This window comes from Ananas comosus, linkage group 23, assembly GCF_001540865.1.
Source record: "Ananas comosus cultivar F153 linkage group 23, ASM154086v1, whole genome shotgun sequence".
NCBI lineage: Eukaryota > Viridiplantae > Streptophyta > Magnoliopsida > Poales > Bromeliaceae > Ananas > Ananas comosus.
In genome coordinates this window covers 795,446-817,267 of record NC_033643.1, presented here as the reverse complement: position 1 = coordinate 817,267, position 21,822 = coordinate 795,446, and the positions used below count along the sequence as shown (strand labels likewise).

The window sequence follows — 21,822 nt, the reverse complement described above, 5'->3', positions numbered from 1 at the left end:
TATTTGTTCCGTCTTCGTCCGTGGATGTAGGCCGCTGGCCGAGCCACGTAAATATCGGTATGTTCTTTTTTTTATCATTTATCATTTTTTGCATTAAATTATTTTCTGAATTTATTTTTTGCCATTTCGATTTTAACACTTTCCTTTTCTTTTATTTCATGGTTAATTGTTTTTCTACGTTCAAGCAGTTTCTGTGTAATGTCTTTAGGCATTGTTTGGTTAAGGGATAGGAATATGTCCTTATCCTCACTTTATATCCAAACACTAATTTTTTACCCGAGAACAGTAATTCTCGATTACCTATAATAATCGGTTATAGCTACTTCCACCAACACCTTTATTTTCTATATAAAACTACCTAATTTTTCTTTTATTCCATATTATCTATTCAAACGCTATTTTTCTTATCCCCAAAAACAACCTAAATTTCATCCAAACACTTTTTTTCTTATCCCCATACTTGTACCTATTCCTGTAATAGCTAGTTCTTACTTATACCCGAACCAAACGGTACCTTAGAGAAACAATTTTATTGTTTGATCTATTGGTATTAATAAATATAACTAACAGATAAAGGCCGAAGCGATGGACTTTATTGCATATATAGCTTTGATTGAAGTAGAATAATTCCACAATTCCATATATGATATTGTTTTTGATTCAAAATTACCTCAACATATAGAGAGGCAGAGAAACCGGAATGGTTCCTCATATTTTTTTAATGTACGAGCGGCCAAATCACCGTTAGATTGTGCAACGGCGTATATTTAAAAAAGGAAAAAAGGGATAATTGCCTATATACCTCTCATGTATCTGGAAATATCCAATCTACTCCTACTTTTTTTTTTCTTTCTAAAATACCCCTTATATGTTCCACTGTTATTCCAAAATACCTCCACAGTTATCCCCTGTTAGCTTAACTCGAGATAAACATGGATTAAATGTATACTAAAGTTAAAAACTATATAAAATACTTATTTTACCCCTACCTTATTATTCTAATCCCTTAAGTTATCCTCTTTCTCTCCCAACCTGATCGCCTCCTCCATCTCCGCCTCGCTGGCTCCTCCGTGGCTCCGCCTCCACCTCGCCTCATCTGCTCCCAGACCACCACCACCTCCCACACCTCCACTTCCAACACCATCCTCTCGTCGCTCTCGTCGTCCTCTTCCTCCGCCGCTCTCATCGTCCTGCTTCTCCGCCGCCCTCGACTCCTTCCTGTCCCTCCACGATGTCGTCCTCTCTGGGCGCTTCCGTTGGGGCGACCGCCTCCGCCCCTTGGTCCCCTCCCCACGCGCCTTCACCGCCGTCGACCCTTCCGCCTTCTCGAAGCGCAAGCTCCGCGCCCTCCTCTCCTCCCCCGGGCCCCCTCCTTCCAGAATGGGGTAGTGGCCCGAGTCGTGGCCCATCCAGCCGGACTGGATCCAGAGGAGACCGACGTGGGCGCCGGATAGCAGGTGGGCGAGCGGGGAGGGGGAGAGACGGACGAGGAGGACGGCGGAGAGGAGGAGCGCGAGCATGGCAAGGAGGGAGAAGGAGGGGAGGAGCGGGGAGGGACGGAAGAGGCCAAAGCGGGAGAACTGGGAGCAGAGTCGGTGATAGTCGGCGGAGGCCGGGGATACGGCCGGGTCCGAGAGTCGGCCGACGAGGAAGCGGGAGAGGAGCCGGAAGGCGGACGGTGTTGCGCGGTGTTGCGCGCGGAGGGAAGCAACGGATGTGCGCGGTCCACGAGACCAGTTGGCCTCGTGGACCGGATGAGAGGGAGGTCCACGATGGACCTCCCTCTCATTTTATATATATACTAGTGTAGGAACTCGCGCGTTGCGGCGGGTAGAGAGCATTGCAAATAGTCAAGATATTTTCATATCTAAAATTAAGGTAGCGGAAGAGAAGTAGAAGAAAATAGAAGTCGCAACAAAACAATCTTCTAAAATTTCAAAGGAAAATAACATATTGTACATCAAGAAACAAAATTACCTTTAGCACATTAGGAAAGAGAACTGCAAAAGTAGTGAAAATACCATCTCCCAAAATCCAGAATAAGACAAGGCATAAAAAAACAATGGGGCATTTCTTTTTTAAATTTCTAAAATACTCTACTAAAAGTTATGTACTCTTCGTCTCCTATGCCGCATTTGCTTCCCTTTCACACCTCTTATACATATCCAGTTAGCAAATATAAATGCAATTTTGTTGTCTTAATAATTAACATTTAGCTTTGTAATGGTGGCAATAGTTTCATATGGATTATCTATTCACAACTAAGAATTTATCAAAGTAGAACTTATTTCTCAACTAATAAAGAATCATTTCAGAGAGAGTTGATTCAAATGTAAAAAAAAATTGTTGAGCAGAAAAACTATAGCAACTTACCATAATAAGCATTCAAATATATATACGAATCAAGCAGTACTAATGAACAAAATAATTTAAATTGCAGATCGAAAAGAATAAGTTTCTACTTCATTAAATATTTATATCCAAGTGAAGCAAATGATAAAAATTGTGAAAAATTTAATTGAAGCAACAATATATGAAAGTACACTCTTTAGGAACTCATTAAGGTTCACGCAGTGAAGAGATTCACCTAAGTACTCTGAACATCATTTAGAGTAAGATTATAAAGAGAATCTTGTCATGTCAAGCTCTCAATATGGGATGGCCCATCGCAGCCCGGGTACCTGACACCGGCCTTGCCCACGTCGCTTCAGGCTGCAGCCTTGTAATGCCGTAAATTGTTGGGCTTACTATTGTAAGCTTATCTAAATGTTAAAGCTAAATAAAATAAATCTTACTTTCCTTAAATCAGTATTAAAATAACTGTAGATGCCTTCTTAAATTCAGAACCTCAATCTTCAAATTAAAAGGCATAACTTAAGAAAATAGCGGATCAAACACAATGATCAAGGTTGGAAAGACTTCATCCATCTTTCCTACATAATAAGGGCTCAAAATATTCCTAAAGAAGAAGAAACTATGATTCTAGTACCAAATCATTTTGCTAGACTAAAGAAAGAGGAAGCATTTCAGTATCATATTTTATATCCATCGACAACTTTATATCAAAACAATAATCTCAAAAAGGCAAAAAAAAAAAAAAAAGCAAAACCATTTTTAAAGGAATAATAGAAAAGATATCAGAGTCCATCAATCAAAATAGTCTTTGTCCCTCCCATAAAAGAATTTTAGCAAATAAGAACCTTTACACCTAATTGAAGAGTGCTGCTATTTCAATTACGTGAAACATAGAGAAACTCAATATCGAGATTCATATAGATCCTATTCAGAGATGAATAATGAAAACCTTATCTACTTGATGAGTGTCGTAGCTCCATCCTAAAAATAAACGTCGAATAAGGCCTGTAATAACTTACAAGGACCATCCATGGCAATATGAATATTATTAACTTATAACCACATATAAAAAAGGATAAAATCGATGAGACACAATTTTTCTTAATATCAAATTTTCTCCATGTACTCTTGGAATCCACATGATAAAAATTTACAATAGTCAAATTACTCATCTTTGGCACCTTTTTTTAACCATGATATTAAGAAACTAAGCTGCAACAAAAATTAATCTAAAATCTAAAATTTAAATATCTGAACAGAAGCTAACAGGAAAAATTGAATGCAATTCAAAAAATATGTTGCTTTGAACTTAGATAGTGAATGAATCAAATGGAAAAAATGTTGTGATTTTAATGGATCTTTATTTAGTGTCTCTATGTTAACAACTTTTCTTAGGCATTCTCTAGAACACCTTTCATACAATCTCAGATTTTATTTTAATATAAAATAAAAGAATATAATAAAAATAAAATAAATTTTAAAAAAGATTAGGATTTCTTCAGACAACTTCAAAGCCATCTCAGCCATCCATTGACGATGGTGAATGACCAAAAAACAAATTGTAAATTACAAAGAGAAAATTAGAACAAACCCAACACCACCACGATTGCAAATGCTATGTGCAGATGATGAAGCTTTCTAGGATTTCTAGCACTGCACTTTCTGCTCCCTAAAGTTTTGAAATTTTCCTCCCACTTTCTCTCGCTCTCTCTGCTCGCGTGGGAATCTGTCTGTACGAAAGCAATAGTTAGGGTTAGGGATATAGATTCATAGAAGATGCGGCAAGAAATTCGCCCATTCCAAAGGCGAGGTTGGTGAAGAACCCATCCCTTGTCAAGAGAGATAGAGAGAGAATAAACAAAAAGCAAGAGGAGGTAAAAAATAAAGGAAAATTTTCCTCACTACCCTTCCAAATAGCTCTAATATCATAAATACCCTTTCAAATTTGAAAATTTCATATTTGCCCTCAAAAAATATAAAAACTTTCAAAAATGCCCTTATAACTATCATTCCGTCGTGTTTAGGCATAACAAATTTAAAATACCGAATTTACCCTCCAATGTATTTTCATCAATACCCTCACAAATTTTCTATACACTACAAAATAGCCCCTTAATTTGATTTTTTTATCAAAGTCTTCTTACTATTTGGTTCCTTGAAATTGAATTGATTTTTGTCATTAAATTACAGATTTTATCAACCCATTGATGATTCTAACAAATTTAATAATTTTAATTACTTCGTAGAAGTTAAAAAAAAAAAGAAAGATAATAAGTAATAGCTAACAGAGCAATTTAAGTTAAATAAAATTTTAAATGTAACTAACTAAAATAAATAATTAACAAAAGTTAAGAGCTGAATAGTACTAAAGAATATCAGCGAACAATGTTTGTTTAGCTGAATAGTACTAAAGAATATCAGCGAACAATGTTTGTTTAGATGTTAAACAAATAATGAACAAAAGTTAGGGCTTAAATGTAAATCATATAATTAATATACCTCCAAAAACTTCTCAACTCATGGACAAAATAAACATTTCAATCTAACCAGTATTAGACCGCTATCGAACTAGGTTAATATGACCTGAAGGAGACGGAGTATACGGTGAGAGTATTTTTGAAAGAAAGTATGTATTTAGAAAGGTGATTATGATATAACAAAATTTATAGGGTATTTATAATATTTCTGAAATTTAGAGGGTACGGATGAAATTAACCGCTTTAAACAAATAGTAAACAAATTAAGGGTAAAATGGTAATTTCATATTTTGAAGTAGAATGAAAAAATGCAAACTGATGGAAGTTTAGTGAAAATTAACGGTGATGATGGCATTTATGAAAAAATATTATATTTAGAGGGGCATTTGTGAAATTTAAAAAATTCGAAGGGTATTTATGATATTTCAATAACTTTGTGAGGGTTACAAATGAAATTACCCAAGAATAAAATTGAAAGGAAAGAAAAAAGAAGATATTACTAGGGTGTCCAAATGCTACTTTATAGCACCATAAGTTAAAATAAAAGATTTCTAATTTGTTGGTGTACATAATTTAAAGTGTTATATAAATTTAATAATACTATTATTACATACTAAGCTTTTTATAAAGAGAATCAAAATGGTTTTTTTTTTAGAGATAGTAGTACACTATCCGTTTCGTTTTATTTTATTTAGAAATAACTTAATTGAAAATGTGAATTAACTGGGTTTCAATCCGAGCTTCTTTGGCCACTTACTTTAGAAACGTGTCCGTTATATAAAACACATAATTAAACAGTTTATCCATGAACGAAACCTCTTTTGCCTAAATTAGGACAAATGAAAAAACTGTTTAATAAAAAACTACACTATTAAAAACCACAACACCAAAAAAAAAAAAAAAAAAAAAAAAAAAAGGGAAAAAAAAGAGAAAAACATAATAAAGCTACGAAGCATTCAACCTCGCACCCGCATTACATATACACTCCGATTTGCTTCTATTAAATGCTCTTCTTCAAAGTTCAAACTCCATTCCTTCACCCATCCATCTCTCCTCCCTCTCTGCATGCTCTTCCCTTCTACCACCCCCACCCCCACCCCCACCCCCACCTTCACTTCCTCTCTCTCTCTCTCTCTCTCTCTCTCTCTCTCTCTCTTAGTGCTTCTTCTTCTTCTTCTTCTTCTTGGTGGTGGTGGTGGTGGTGGGGTTTGTTCGTGAGCTTCGGATCGATGGCGTTGGAGGTGTTATTTGTAGGGTAGTGGTGGTGGAGGAGCTTGTCGATCATGGGCCCCGTTCGAGGGTTCAAGAAGAGGAAGAGAGCCAAGAAGAAGAGCGCCGCCGCCGCCGTCGCCGCCATGTCGGGGCCGGAGAGCGGCGATTGGTGGGACGGCTTCTCTCGTAGGATCTCAGGTTCCTTCCTCTTATTCTCATTTTCATGGCTTTTGTTCAAAATGTTGTTGTTGTTGTTTTTTTTTTTTGTTTGTTTGGGATTAATTATTGTGTTTTGGTTATGCTTATGGATGTGTTAATTTGGTAATTTAGTAGAATATTTAATGAATCTGTAACATGCTTTAGTTGCGAATCTGAATTATGACACGTTTTAGTTGCTCGTTCACCGATAATTCGTAAAGAATATATGGTTATGTATTGTGCTAAGATTGCAAAATGCGAGTTCTTGGTAATTCAGTATGCGAGTGACCCCGGTAAAGCAGTTTCATTTATACACTAGGGTTTGTAAGCTCACTGAGTTGAATGCTTAGTTCCTAGAGTGGGATTTTGTTCGATGAATTCGATTGTTTCTAGCTCAGATCTCTACTCGCCATACGTCACAAGACCTGCTCTTGTGATTATCGGCAGTCGCGATCCTCGTGCCCCGTTCCTTGTGCTTTACTCTGAGCGGCTGCTTGATTGCGATTCAATTTATGTATTTGGAAATTTTGATTGACTACATGTGTGTCGCTTGAGAGGCTTCGTGGTTCCGATGAATGTAGCTTTCAGTTTTGGGGCATGGTGTCTAATTTATGTTCCACTTTATATATCTGGCTCTCAGATGGAGATTCCTTTTGGCTCTCGTCGTGGTTAACAGACATTATTAAAGGCCATAATGCAAGTCTCGCTAGAAATAGAACTCTTAAGTTGACCGCACTTGTGATGACTTGCCGAAAACATTTAAGCTGGTTTAAACTCTAAAAAAGCTGGATAAAGAAACATATCTGGAAAATCGTATTGAGCATGAGTAATCACTTTCAGTCCTATTGAGTTCATTTGTGTTAGAGCAGTTTTCTGATTCTTCTTGCTCTTTCTCCTTATTTCTCATCCTTCAGGTAATAATGCAAACGTAAATATAAATGTATTAGTAAAGACATTGAGATGATCCTCCATTTGGGCTGTGTCAAGGAGAAAGGAGAATTAATGAAGAGAGAAATGGCTTTCACTTAACCCGATTTTCTTGATCCAATGTAGTACTGTACTTAGGAGAATAGATGAAGAGAGAAATGGTGTTTATTTACCTGACCGTCTTCCTGCATTATTGTACGTTTAGTTCTGAAATTTGATTTTGATTTGAATCTTCAAATTGTTTGGTAGTTGATCTTCATGATTTTTCGAAGTAATTTCTCCTATAGATATGTGATGCTATAATGCTGCAGTAGCTGATCTACAGAATTGCCAGATAGCCAGAGGCATAACCCTAAATTGCTCGTCCTAATACTCAACGTAAGGCCGAATTTGTAATGTATCTGTTGAATAGAAATATACTCCGAGGAGCATGTTTTCTTCCTATCACACATTGAACAGGATTCTCTAGACTCTAGCTTTTCTTAGGCGTCTCTTGATCGCCTTGTGCTTTCTTTTGATAAGGAAGAGTAGCCTCTTTACAAAACTAGCCAAATGCAACTTTTTAGTGGCGCATTATGATGCTGACATATTTTGCTCCACATATACGGGTGCAAAAGAAATGCTATTTTTCTCTTATTCACATTTCTAACGTTTTGCCGCTTTCTTATGATCTCTACTTCGTTTGATCCTCACAACATTGTTTCTGTTTATTTTACGTAATTGAAAGGTGAGAGGTGCACAATAGTATACAAGTTAAACAGGAAAAACGATCTTATTTTAACATCTTCATTCGGAATTCACTACATTCTGTAGCACCAAGATGAAGATTCTAAAAATTTTCGAGTGTCGGAGGATTCCATGCTTTCCTTACAATGATTAATGATTGCAAAATCTACTTTGTTTAATGCAACTGATATCTCATAATAGCATGTACATATATATTACTGTACTTGGTGAGGTTTGATGCATGCTGTTGGCTTTCTAGAATGAGAAAAAAGCATTCCCTTTTCCCTGTTTTGTGCAACTTCTTTTACATAATTTCTTCTATTTTGTTTTCTACTCTTCACGGTCCCACCTTCGAATCTAAATGCCAATTCTCCGAATATGGAAATAGGAAACTTAATATGTATTTCAAGGATTAATAAATGCTCTTCACAGGACCCTTGTCTTTGTCCAAGGACCTTCACAAATTTGAGTCCGTGTTCAAGATCTCGAGAAAAACCTTCAACTACATATGCTCATTGGTGAAAGATCCCCTGTTGGCGAAGACATCAAAAAATTTTAGCTTTAGTAATGGAGAAACCTTAACAGTGGACGATCAAGTTGCTGTTGCCCTAAGAAGGTTGAGCTCTGGCGAGTCTCTACAGAACGTCGGCCTACCATTGGGGTTGAGCCACTCGACTGTCTCTCAGGTGACTTGGAGGTTCGTGGAGGCGATGGAGCAGCGTGGGCTCGACCACCTTAAGTGGCCCAACTCTCAAGAGTTAGAAATCATAAAATCAAAATTCGAAAAAATCCAAGGTCTTCCCAATTGTTGTGGTGCCATAGACACAACCCATGTAGCGATGCGCCTCCCGTCAGCTGAATCCAACAGTAAAGTATGGCTCGACAGCGAGGAAAACTACAGTATGGTTTTGCAGGCTATTGTCGACCCACAGATGAGGTTCAGAGACATAACCACAGGCTGGCCTGGGAGCTTAAGCGAGTCGACTGTTTTAAAGAGCTCGGGGTTTTTCAAGCTATGCGAGGAAGGGTTAAGGTTGAATGGAAAGACAATGGACCTTGTAGAAGGAACAGAACTGAGGGAGTACATTGTAGGGGATCCTGGATATCCCCTTCTTCCTTGGCTTATTACTCCCTATCGAGGGAATGATATTTCGCGAACTAAAGAAGAGTTCAATAGACGGCATTGCATGACGAGGATGGTAGCGCAGAGGGCCCTCGCAAGGTTTAAAGATATGTGGAGGATCCTCCAGGGGGGGATGTGGAGGGCTGATAAGCATAGGCTGCCGAGAATCATTCTGGTTTGCTGTTTGCTGCATAATATTGTCATAGACTTACAAGACGAAGTGATGGACGAAATGCCGTTGTGCCAAAATCACGATATTGGGTACAGACAACAATTCTGCGACGCGGAAGAGGAGGGTGGGCTTATGTTGAGAGACAATTTATCTCAATATTTGAGTGGCAGATTGCCACCTTGAATGGACTTGGACGCGTTTTACGCAATTCTCATTTGGGTTCTTGAAAGGATAGATTGAATTGGAATGCTAAATTTGGTGAAAACAATTGTCTTTGCCATACAGGTTTTTGAGGGCTGAGTTACAATTTGAATGTTAAATTGGTGAATTCGAAGGCCGTACTTTTCTTTTACACTTTACAGTACAGTTGGAAGAAGTTTTTCATTCACTTGTTTTTTTGAAATAAACTTAGTGGAAAAAAAATAAAGCAACTAAGATTCAAACTTAAAATCTCAAATACCAACCATTAAATTTTTTGCCACTCGTTTATAACTTGCGACAGGGATGTCGGTAAATAGGAACTCTTTGTATTTCATGACAAATTTGGAAAAAAAATATTGTTTTATATAATTCAACCTTTTTTTACTCGCCAACTTGCTATTATTACATATCAAGAGCAAATCCAGAGATTAACAATCACCTAAGAAATGTCTATAACTACAAATTCCATAATACATTTTGCTTCGCAAGAGCTTTCACGGAAGTAAAGCAAAAGAAAGTCTGTAAAAACTAGTTCTTTTTCCCCCCAGAATAGGGTAAAAACAAACAAGAAGAGAGAGAAAAGAAGATCATTAACTTCCCAAATGCAATTTTGCCCACAAAACCTACAAAAACTGCAAATCCATCCCAGACAGACCAGAAATGAACTTCAGAGTGCAAACATTCCGCAGAGCACAACCCGCGGTGCCACACATGGTACGCACATTATTTTAGGAGAGATCTCGCCAAGTGTTCTCGAGCCGTGGCTAGGGCCTGAGATATAGTCTGCACGGAGAAGGTAAATCTAGTTGAGAAAGCTTGGACAACAAAGTTACTAAGTTTTGTAAACATTGAAAAGTTCCTAGCTAAACGAATATCACGGCACCTGCTCAGAAAAGGATGTAGCTCCATCAAGGCTGTGGGATGCGACCTTTTCGGCTATAACACTTGCTTCGGTTTCTAGAACAATCCTGCAAGAACATGTGAGCAAATTAACATCTCTTAGTTCGGACCTGTACAACCTAGCTAGAGCTTTCTATAAATTACTATTTAAGCAGAGCTGCTTCGGAGAAGCATAACTAATTCAAATCTCTCACACAACTTCAGATAAATTAGGAGCTTCAAAGCTTCTACTTTTGTAGCCCAAAAACTCATTTTAGCTTCCCGCCTGGGAAAAAAAAAAAAAAAAACTCCAAACTTTTTGTTTGCTCCTCATCTGTTTCCCGCTATAGGGAAGCTATTTGCATCCAAACCAAATGGACACTTTAAAGCATCATTGATTCAATATCAAGTTGTTGAAATCAATTTAATAATCCAATAAGAAGCATAAGGGACTACCCTCTATCAACAATTTCATCGAGGCATAAAAAGATCAGATCCAGGTTCTCAAGTGCTGTCCTTTTATCTACATTATTTCTGAAAAAACCAGAATCAAGTTAGCAACAGAGCATAAATAGAGAACAGGAGTCCCCAAAAATATATGGATCGAGCAACTGTAAAAAAATAGGCATATTATGTTATAAGCCAACACAACCTGAGAAGAAGGTCGACGGCATCAAAAAATCCCTGGAGAACTGTAGCTAAAATAAGCTCATTCTCGTTGTCTCCTCCCGTGACAAAAAAATGTAGATCCTGAATGAACTTGTAGACTACAATGTATCCATCAAACATCACTATTTCTGCTGTATATGAGGAAACAAGAGGGTTTAGTAGAGAAAAAGAAAATGATCCTCAGTTGAATTAAGATGTAGGAACACGAAAAGAACACACTGCAGGAATAGGAATACATCTTGATTATGACAAATTTTGTTAAGCATGCTCATTCGACATGCGCAATATATGAAACCCCAAAGTAAATGATTGAAACTCAATTACTCAGTGTGCGGTAAGTAGGAACATACATGTGAGGGATGCATAAAAAATGTAGGTTATAATTAATGACTTCATCAAGAGTCACCTTCTGTCCGAGCATTTGTTTTCTCAGTCTTGGTAAAGACAGACTTCTCAAATGCTAACTTCGCAGCATGCGATGGCCAATCATCTGTGTAGTATTTGACAGCTACACGCTTCCCTTCTGAGTCGAGGAGTAGAACGTTTTTAACCGAGGGACAAGACTCCTGGATGCACAAATAGTTAGTCGAGCAAATAAAACAGGACTTCTAACGAAAGTTTATTTACGGCACTTAGATGCATTGAAGTTTTGATTGACGATCTGTTCAGCTGACTTTTCCGGATCAACTATATATCTGATCTTTGATGTGTATGCATCAATTCTTGTACAATAAAGGATAACCAGCGAGTCTGCCTTAGATTTTCCTCTCAAAACATCTTTTAAATGTTACAAAAATTGTAATCTATATTGATGTATTCAGGTCTGAAAGATACCGGACCCAAGAAAGCAAAATATATGGGTTTGGCTTTCTACAATTTTGTTGAATAGATGAGAACATGAGGAATCACAACAAAATTACAAGTACCGAGAAAGAAAAAGAGACTGTACAACAAACATAGTCAGATTAGCTATTTTGGCACCAGATGCATGATCATCCAACCTCTTTTATACTATCTCCAAGTCCCCGTGGCCACTTAAACAGGACGTGAAACATTTAACCACGGGAAACACAAAGTCTACAACACAAAAAAGAGTTGTAGATTTACAACCCCATCCAAGGGTTTATATCCTCCAACCCAGGGTTTAAACAACTTTTCTTGAGTTTTAGCATTGGAAAAGCGAAGAGTGAAAAGACGGTGTGAAAATGTTAGCCTTTGGATTGCATATTGTAAGATAATAACCGACAAATGGTTGTAGATGTAGCATTGCTCTTTAACTGCACAACATCACCAAAGTTGGTGAAGTCTTATTAAGCATAAAAATTACCTCAACCAATTTAATTTGGATTCAAAGGCTTACAAACCCCAACTTTAATTTTGAAGGTTGTTCTAATTTTGAACGCTGTTCAGGATTACAATGATTCACTCACATAATAAGGTGGTAAACAATAAATTAAACAAGCAATAATTTTGTCGCGATAAGATCATTATTCCAAAACCCTAATTATAACATCCGTGCACAGGAAACCTACGAGCGATTAAGATAACATCGTAGTTTCCTACAAACAAATCTCTCTTACTCTACAAACAAAATCCACAAACAACATCAACTAATCATGCGACCTTGCGAATACAATTTGGAATGTGAGTTCTGATTCAGGATCAACTACCACCAATTCGAAAACTCTAAAATAGCTTTTGACTACCATTTAATCGCAAAAAAAAAGACGAAAAAGAAGAAAAAAACAACGGATCGAAGAGATCGAAGGCGATGAGTTACCATTAGCAAAGAGTAGAGTAGGAGACGATGCACCGATTCCCCCAAAGAGCCCACGAGAGAGGCGAAAACGACGACGACGACGACGACGACGAAGCGAGGGACGAGAACGAAATAAAACGAAAATGGGAAGGACAATGTTTAATAAAACTGGGCCGGTCCATTCAACGTAGGCCAAAAGGCCCACTTAGAAATGATGGGCCCAAAAGGCCTATTTCAACATGGGCCATACTCCAGGTCTAGTAGACAAATGTAAGCCATTTGTCATTTTGGACAGTTACTATGACGTCACCTTGCAGGATAGAGACGTAGCAAATCGAGTCAACAAAGAAAGGGAACTTCAGTTGGAAGCTCTTTTATTACAGCGGCTTGACGAGAAGACTAATATTTGGTCGACCGAGAGAGAGAGAGAGAGAGAGAGAGAGAGGGGTTTCCCCCCTTTCACACGGGATAATAATAACATACAGTTGGTGGGCATCTTCTAGAATACTACGGCGGAAGGTCTATCTAGATCACAGCATGTACAATTGGATTAAATAGGATACGACAAAAGAGCGATACTCTGACAATAGAATTTGATTAGGCCGAATAATTTTGCTAAATCGGATTCAACTAGTAATGCACTTCTGCCTGTTGTTCATTCTGAAAAAATTACGAAAAAAAAAGTCAAAATTTATTTTATTAGTTTTCTGTCCATTTGGTTTCGGAAGTATTTTTATTTTCTGAATTTTTATTCGAATCCTTCGTCATTTTTTATTTTATTTATCCTGCCTAATCTAATTCTGGAGCGCCTAAAAGGGTTCTGTATCGGTCTCGTGAGAACTAGATTCGAGGAAATTAGGACTCAGCGGGGATCGCGTGAAGCTTCGGTAGAAATTTAAGGTAGCTGCAGTTGTTTAATACGGAGACTAGTCTTAGCAACTGATTTCCATTGCAGATCCTTCCTAGCTTGGAAAACAATTTAGTCGTGTTTGCGAGTTTTTTCATAATTAATGCATGCAAGAGTTCTTCTAGAGAAGATCAGCTTCTAACTAGAAGTTACTGGAGAAAATAATTCGATGCTCTTCATTCAATTAGTACTGTATCAATTCAAATTATCGAATTAATTGAATAAATTATTCTAATTTACATTATTTAGATATTGTAGATTAGTCTTAAACTTTATTTGAGATTAATGTAGAAAGATTGGGTGATATGCAGTGAGAAAGTACGATAAAAAAAATATTTTATTTATTTTCGCATGTAATATGGTCCCATATATCATAATTAGTCGGATTCTAGCTAGCAAAAAATGAAAGGGCATATCTGTATTAGTGCTAGATGGGTCACAATGCCTAATAGGGCCTTAGCGATTTCCATTTATAATTAAAGTCTCTAGATTTGAGCTTTTTAAAACCATGATGTTTGATTTATGTTTGAAATAAAGAATGAAAATGGAAATTTGATAGCATTGGACTGAAAATGAAATATGACAAATCATTCATAATTGATTGATTTATTATCACAATGGAAATCGGAATAAACGATTGGAATATTTAGAATTTTGAGAGATGAATATACTTAAGGAAAAAAAAAAAAAAAAAAAGTGATCAAAAGAGAGCCGAAAGATGTGTTTGCAATAGAGAATATTGAGTGATTTATTTTTGTAATGAGTCAATTCAGGATTTAAAATCGAATTGGTTAATTTTTACTTTAGAAACCAAATAATAATTATAAAAATCAATAAATTTTATTTTGATTTTAGAGTCTACAATAGATGAATCAGACGAGCTCTAAATTAATTTTAAAATTATTTTATTAATGTGTCGTTCATATAAGTTTGATCGAGTGATCCACAGAAGATGAGAGCGAATTTTTATTAATTTTGTTTCAGAACTTTTCTTCTCCACTGCGGTCTCTTTCATATGATGTCAGAGAAACAGCTAGAAGGATAATAACTAAGCTAAGCGCTCTTGGCCGTTAAGCAAGTGAGATGAGTAAATACTTGTGTGCAAGAAAAAGCCTTTGTTTTGATTTTCTCACCAGGTGTCTCTGTAAATTAAGTTTCCTTAACAGCTTCTTTCAGAAGCAGAAGCTTCATTAATTATAGGGCTTTATTTTTCAGTCCTAAAAAGTTTCCTGTAGCTTTTGTTACAATAATAAGTTTAATATTTTAGGGTTTAGAGTAAAATCGATGTATAACTTGCTTCGTGACGGTGACATTAGGAATTTGAAGCCACAAGTGTCTGGACGCTGCACATCCTACTGAAAATTAAGATTTTCGCTCAGTTAGTTTCGAGGAAGAAGATGCTTACAGTAGACAACTTACAAAAAAGAGGTTGGCCAGGAAAAAAAAGAATTTGTGATGTGCTTCGCGAGCTAGAGACAGTGGATCATCTGTTTGTGGGCTATGCGTGCTTTAAGGGTTTGAAAGAATACCGGATGCCAAATAAACGCAAGCTTTATTAGTGCTCGTCAATTGTTAGTTTTTGGAAAGTGTACAGCACTAAAAAAAGGGTAACAATGAAGGAATTAACAACTGTTGCGACCACATGGCAAACCTTGTGGTTGGAATGAAATAAGAGGATCCTTCGGATCCGAAATCGGAGACTTGAGATGGTTTTTGCTCGATGTACGGAATCTAAGAAGTCTATAAAAGACTAACCATCTTTATTTTATTTTATTTTTTGGTCCGCATTTCTCTTTGAGGCCTCGCTACGTCACTCTTGTAGCCTAATTTATTTTCTTCGTGAATGTACTGAATAGCATGCTATTTTTGTTAAATATAAAAATATTTAAACATTATTTTTTATTAATTTAAATTTTTAGAATATAACGTTTATTTCGTATTATTTAATATGGCATTAAAGTAAAAAGTTCTAAGTTCGAGTCACACTAGGCTCTCTCCAGCCTAGACATGAGAGAAAGTCTTAAATATGAAAATATTTAAACATCGTTCTTTATAAATTTAAAATTTTAAAGTGCAGCGTTTCGTATTATTTAACAACTTTATCCTTAATAAAAATAATTTTTTTTTCAAAAAATGTCATGTCAACCACTATACTAGCCGCTGATTATGATAGCATAAACGGTATTAGTGATGTCACCCCTGACGTTATGTACAATATTACTTAGGGTCTGATTGGTTCGAGTTATGTCATATTACAGAGTATTTCGATATATCCAGATATTTTGAATTTCTAAATGAGATTACTACTGATGCTGCATTAGCGCGTTTGATTTAATACAGTAATATAATACCGGATTGCAATGTTTAAAGCATTATTATATTTGGTTCTGCCTATAAAATTTAGTAATCTAAACAATAAACTATAGTCTATTTCAAAATTGCTCTTAGTTATATTTTGTAAACTTTTTTTTACTGTTTACAAACAATAATTTTTTACCAAATTTTTTTTAAAATAATTTAATTTTTAAAATTTTAAAATTTAAATTTTAAACAAAAATATAAATTTAATATTTTAATTTAAAATATAAATATGAAATTTCTAAATTTAAAATCTAAAATATAAATATAAATATATATAAAATAAAAAATTAAAATCTAAATTTAAAATTCAGAATTTAAAATACAAATTTGTATTTTAAAATTTAAAATTTGAGATTTGAGATTTGAGATTTGAAATTTAAAATCTGAGAACTTTGAAATTTAAAATTTAAAATTTAAAACCTATAATTTAAAATCTAAAATTTTAATTTTAATTTAAAATTTAAAATTTAAATTTGAAGTTTAAAAATTAAAATTTAAAAATTTAAAAATTTAAAATTAAAAATTAAAAATTAAAAATTAAAAGTTGAGAATTCAAAATTTTAAATTAATTTTTTTAAAATAACATATTGAAAGAGTTTCGAGAGTTAGAGGGTAAAATTGTCATTTTATATAATATATAGTATTACCGGTTTTCAGTAATACAACATACACGACCCCTCTCTTGTTAATATTTTTGGTGTAATCCTGCTCGATTTGTAATGCTATATTACCGACTAGATTACAGAGCGGATGAACCAAACACGGTAATCCTGACAGGATTGCTTGTAATTCTACCAGGATAACTTGAACCAAACGCACCTTTAAGAGCTTCATAATTAATTAAAGTGTTATATGCTAATTTATTTATTTTTTCTTTTTTTAATTTTTTTTAATAGAAGCTATGGAAGCTTAGCACTTTCCATATACAGTACAGCACATTTTGCTTAATTTACTCATTGATTGGCTAGGGTTGACTTAGCAGATCTTCCTTAATTTATATTTATCATTGTCCAAAGTCAAAAATTAGTGGGAAATATTTTATGCTGCAAACAAAAATCAAAGGCATATATAAACTCCTCTAGAAAGTAACTAGAGTGTGCTTGAGCTTAAAGAAATGAAATGGTCATGATCAATGGTGCAAATACATTAATTAGCGGTAAAATAAAAATTAGATTAATTGCGTGAAACAATTATTTTTCTTTAAATTATACTGGACTTCAAACATTTGAAACTAGAGGCGCAATTGGATTTTTATAAAAATATTATTTTTTTCTAAAAATTTAAATTGTCAGCGATTTGTATTTAATATAAATATTTTATAATTAAATATTCAATTATTGAAAATCATGTTAATTAAGCAACTTCTTACTAATTCTACAGTGGATGAGAACTGCATAAATGCAATATGTTATTATTACTCAAAATGTCAACTCATGTGGAGTTTTATTTATTTTAATTAAACCATCATCTACTGATCTTAATTAGTCTACACTTATTATTCTTTATTCAACACTTGTGCAGCATAATTGATGGAACTTAATTAGATATATTCAATTTAGCAACCCACCTGAACAATAATTTCAAATTCAAAAAAGGTGTGCAAGCTAGGAGAATTGTACAAAGAAACCTACTAGAACTTGTGACTCTATTAATTAAAGAATAGATGTGAACCAACCAAGTGTGTGTTTTTTAAAGAAACATGAACCAACCAAGTGTCTAAAACGTGTGTAGTGGACATTAATTTCTCTCTCTCTCTCTCTCTCTCTCTCTCTCTCTCTCTCTCTCTCTCTCTCTAGAATATCTGAATAAGTAGAAATAACAACTCCACAAGAATGTGGCTTCTTAGAAAATTGGGTTGACATTTCCACTTCAGGTTTTAGAGAAAATTAAAAGCCAAGTGGTACCATTCTTGATAATGATGTTAATAATATTCTTAACAATTATCCAATTAAGAGCTTATAAATTTGGAAAATATATTGTCGTTGATGGAAAATGTTGCTACATCCATTGTGTGAATGTGACTTGGTGTGGTTGCTTAGTTAGGATGAATATGTTGCAGTATTTAAGACCACTTCTCTAGCTAATAGTCTATTTCATTGATTTTTGTTTGGAACCAATAATAGCCGATCTTTATTAAATTTGAAAATGGCATTTCACTCTTGTGCGTGGGCTAAGTTTTGCACATAACAGGAAATTATTATTAACAAAGTAAAAGGACTAAAATTGATCGGTTCTGTCATGTGCGCGCTAATTATATTCAATAAACCTTCCTTGTTCACTGTTAACAATTCCTTCTTTACAAGTGCATGTCAATGTTCTCTTGCGGAGCCATCAAAGAATAAAAGCAATCTCAGGGAAGGAAAATATTGACCATATTCAATGCACTTGATCTGCCATTAATAACATACCTCATCACTTCTATCTTTAGCTTTCCTTTTCTTTTCTTTTTTTTTTGATGAATTTATGTGACTACTCTTAGAACTTGAATTGAAAATAGTATGTTATGACCTCAAAAACTTTATCATTATACTAAGGGCGTGTTTGGTTCAAAATGAAAAAAAGAATCGGAATGAAAATCAGAAATTGAAGGATTCTCATTCACCTGGAAATCGAAATTGTTATAGAACTCCCGCATATCGAATACCCACAAATAAATTCATCCATTTCGATTTCGATTCTTAAGTGAAAAATGGCGAACAAAACACGCCATAAGTTCTTGTTTGGCCCAGCCTTTTCTTTCAGTACAATTAACCGCTGCAGAGATAAGTTATTTCGCTACCAATTTTTTGGTTTCTAAATATCAGTGCTTCTCTCAACCGCAGAATTGAACGATGTGATCCATAACGCAAGCCAAAGAGACTCTCAACTATCCAATAGAACTAAACAAGAAGGTAGCCAAATGCACACTCAACAAAGTGTGGCTCCACAAAGCCTGGAGCCAGAATATGCTAGCAATGTAGTTGTCAACAAAAACAAGGTCCTTACACTTGGAGGCAGCTTATATGTTACCCTCAATTCATTATCTGATGTGTCTCCTGTAGCTGCAGCGTGTAATGTTTCAGGAGGGAGTACCATTGAAATTTTGTACTCTAGCGGATTAATTGACGTCATCTATTACATACATACATACATTGAGTAATGTTATCTGTACACCTAATTTAATTATAAGCGTAAAATTTATATTTTAGCCTCTCGAAGATTAATATTTACTTTCGCGCCTTGTTAATTTTTTTAATACTATATATTTAAAGAGATTTTAAAATGTTAATATCATGAACTGTATGATTTATATCCGAACTGCTAGAGTGTAAAGAAAGTATTTTTTCGTACAGGTATTTGTGTGAGATGGATACACTTATTAATTATTGCTGTTTCGCAACCAAACGAGTGCATTTAATTCTCTGCTACTGTGGCTGCACCTAAGCCTCATACGTGTCGCAACAAGATTAGACCCCATCACTTTTGAGTCGTAAGTTTCAGTGGCATTTGTCAATGTATGTGTATCAAGCATCATTGTTTATTTATTTATTTATTTATTTATTTTGAGAATATACATGTAGGCATCTTGATCACACTTATAAAGCGTTATTCCGATTCGCGGTAGGTATTATCAGAAGCACAAACTTATAATCATATGTGTTTTACATAAAATGTGAACAGATAAGGCCAAAATATCGACCAAATTTACTTGAAATTTGCCCATGATTGCCACCTGATTCAACAAGCGCCCAAAGTAACAAAATTTTGCCTTTATAAAATTAGAAAAGCAAAGAAGACCAATTTTTTTTAAAAAAAATAATATTATTGGTGGCCATTTGAGAAGTTTTGCATATTGATATTTTAAATGTCACACCGACCGTCCCTAGAGCAAGTGGCAAAGGGCTTGGCGGTTGATATCCGAGATCCAAGTTCAAATCCTAATTGATTCACATTTTCAGCTAAGTTTATTTCTAAATGAAATAAACGAAACGGATAGCGTGCTACCTATCTCTCTCAAAAAAAAAAAAAAGAAAAAGAAAAGAGATATTTTAAATGGCTCGATATCATAGCTAATTAAGTCTAGTATATGCGTCAACTTTTAACGGGTTAAATTTTCACAATTGATATTTTGGGCGACATTAATAACGCCTTAAATAACAACGGATTACTCTTCAATAGACAATAGTTAATTATTCATTCTGTCTTATTCCTAGCTAATAAAATTTATATATTGATCACTTCTAGCGCAAGTGGTAAAGTACTTGATGGTTGGTACCCGAGGTATCAAATTTGAATCCTATTTGATTCACATTTTTAATTAAATTTATTTCTAAAAAAAATATACGAAACAGGTAACATGCATATTATTTTTCTCTCAAAATGAGATAAAATAAAATAAAATTTTTTACTTATAATTCTAGGTGGAAAAAATGATGATGAGCTCGAAAACAATTCACGTGTAGTAAAACAAAGACTACGGAACCCACACGTTTAAGTTCCCTTGTACTAACTTAGTCCTAAGTCCTAGTTTCCTACTGAGTTAATGCCTAAATAGTAGAGTAATAAAAAAACAGCTGCAACAACCCTGTGTTGACTCGATTTTATTTTCCCTTTTCAAACTCTACGACTCAGCACAAAATATGCTGAGAAGGAACAACAACAACAACAACAAAAAAGTCGCAAATCTAGAAGAAAAGGAACTCCAAAAAATGTTGCATATATATCCTCATCGTCACAAAAAGCTAATTGCTTACGTGCCAACAGGTTATGGTGTCCACTTGACACATTATTAACTCTCTCTCTCTCTCTCTCTCTCTCTCTCTCTAGTCTCTTCCCTATAAATATATGCGTTACTAATAAGCGTAACACATCATATAAAGTTCAACTTGTTTATTATTCACCACATTCCAGTTGAGCGACTTTTAATTGTACGTATAACTGCTGTATTTTTGTTGAGGCATGAAGAGGTTACAATTTGGAGAGGAAGCAGTGGAGTTGGAAGGCACCACCAACATGGCACAGATATTGATGCTCCTCTCCCGCGAAGGCGGCGGCGGTGTCGGTGGCGGCGGTGAGGAGATCGAATATAGCCGGTTTTCCGGGGGCCGGTCGTCGCCGGCCCGCGTGTTCGAGTGCAAGACGTGCAACCGCCAGTTCCCGTCCTTTCAGGCGCTCGGCGGCCACCGCGCAAGCCACAAACGACCGCGGCTGGCGGGCGCCGACAATAACAACAATAATAATAGTCATGGGCATACAGAGATGAAGGCGAAGCCGAGGGCCCACGAGTGCGCGATATGCGGGCTCGAGTTCGCGGTGGGGCAGGCGCTCGGCGGACACATGCGGCGCCACCGAGTCGCCGCCGCGGCCGTCGGTGGGGAGGCGTTGGGGCACGAAAGCGGCGCCGCTGCGGCCGCGGCGGGCGAAAACAAGGGGGAGGAGAGGAGGGGGAGGAGGATGCTGTGGTTGGACTTGAACTTGACCCCGTCGGAGAACGAATTGAAGTGCCGGAACACTACTAGTATTGTTGGGCTCGCACTGGGGAGCGTGCATAAGTTTCCTATGGTGGTGGATTGCACCTTTTAATTTTAATCCATTCATAGTTCATCATATATGTCACATAGTTTCTTTCTTCTTCTTCTTGTTTTTTGGATAGTTTATTATTTTGGTGTTTTATAATTTTGGTCCTGTTTTAGTGGTCGTGGATAATTAGGAGTGAGAGTCGTATCTTTCAGGGGGAAGTGTTTGTATTTATTTGGCTTTCTTGATGTACATAATTGTTAATTGATGGTTCATTTTTTGCATTTCATGGCATAGTGTGTTAAGTTATTATCTAGTAAACTCCTGATTACAAATGGTTCTGAATACTAAGATAGAGAG

The 21,822-nt window shown here is 35.7% G+C and overlaps 3 protein-coding genes across 4 annotated transcripts; 2 read left to right on the top strand and 1 right to left on the bottom strand.

Annotated features, from left to right (window-relative positions):
- Positions 5,975 to 9,519, top strand: LOC109728204 (protein ALP1-like). Its single transcript, XM_020258566.1, has 2 exons — positions 5,975 to 6,242; positions 8,328 to 9,519. The coding sequence occupies exons 1-2, from the start codon at positions 6,116 to 6,118 to the stop codon at positions 9,371 to 9,373; spliced, it is 1,173 nt and encodes a 390-aa protein (XP_020114155.1). The 5' UTR covers positions 5,975 to 6,115; the 3' UTR covers positions 9,374 to 9,519.
- On the bottom strand, positions 9,751 to 12,846 carry LOC109728462 (coatomer subunit zeta-1-like). Of its 2 annotated transcripts, none has more exons than XM_020258879.1 (6): positions 12,720 to 12,846; positions 11,346 to 11,505; positions 10,923 to 11,070; positions 10,727 to 10,804; positions 10,275 to 10,359; positions 9,751 to 10,174 (listed from the first exon to the last, which is right to left on the bottom strand). In XM_020258879.1, exons 1-6 carry the CDS (start codon positions 12,720 to 12,722, stop codon positions 10,115 to 10,117), a joined length of 534 nt encoding a protein of 177 aa, XP_020114468.1. In that variant the 5' UTR covers positions 12,723 to 12,846; the 3' UTR covers positions 9,751 to 10,114. The 2 variants fall into 2 exon arrangements, with proteins under 2 accessions (XP_020114468.1, XP_020114469.1); XM_020258880.1 differs by having other exon boundaries at positions 10,923 to 11,067.
- LOC109727842 (zinc finger protein ZAT12-like) lies at positions 20,705 to 21,751 on the top strand. Its single transcript, XM_020258044.1, has one exon. It carries the CDS (start codon positions 20,905 to 20,907, stop codon positions 21,526 to 21,528), a length of 624 nt encoding a protein of 207 aa, XP_020113633.1. The 5' UTR covers positions 20,705 to 20,904; the 3' UTR covers positions 21,529 to 21,751.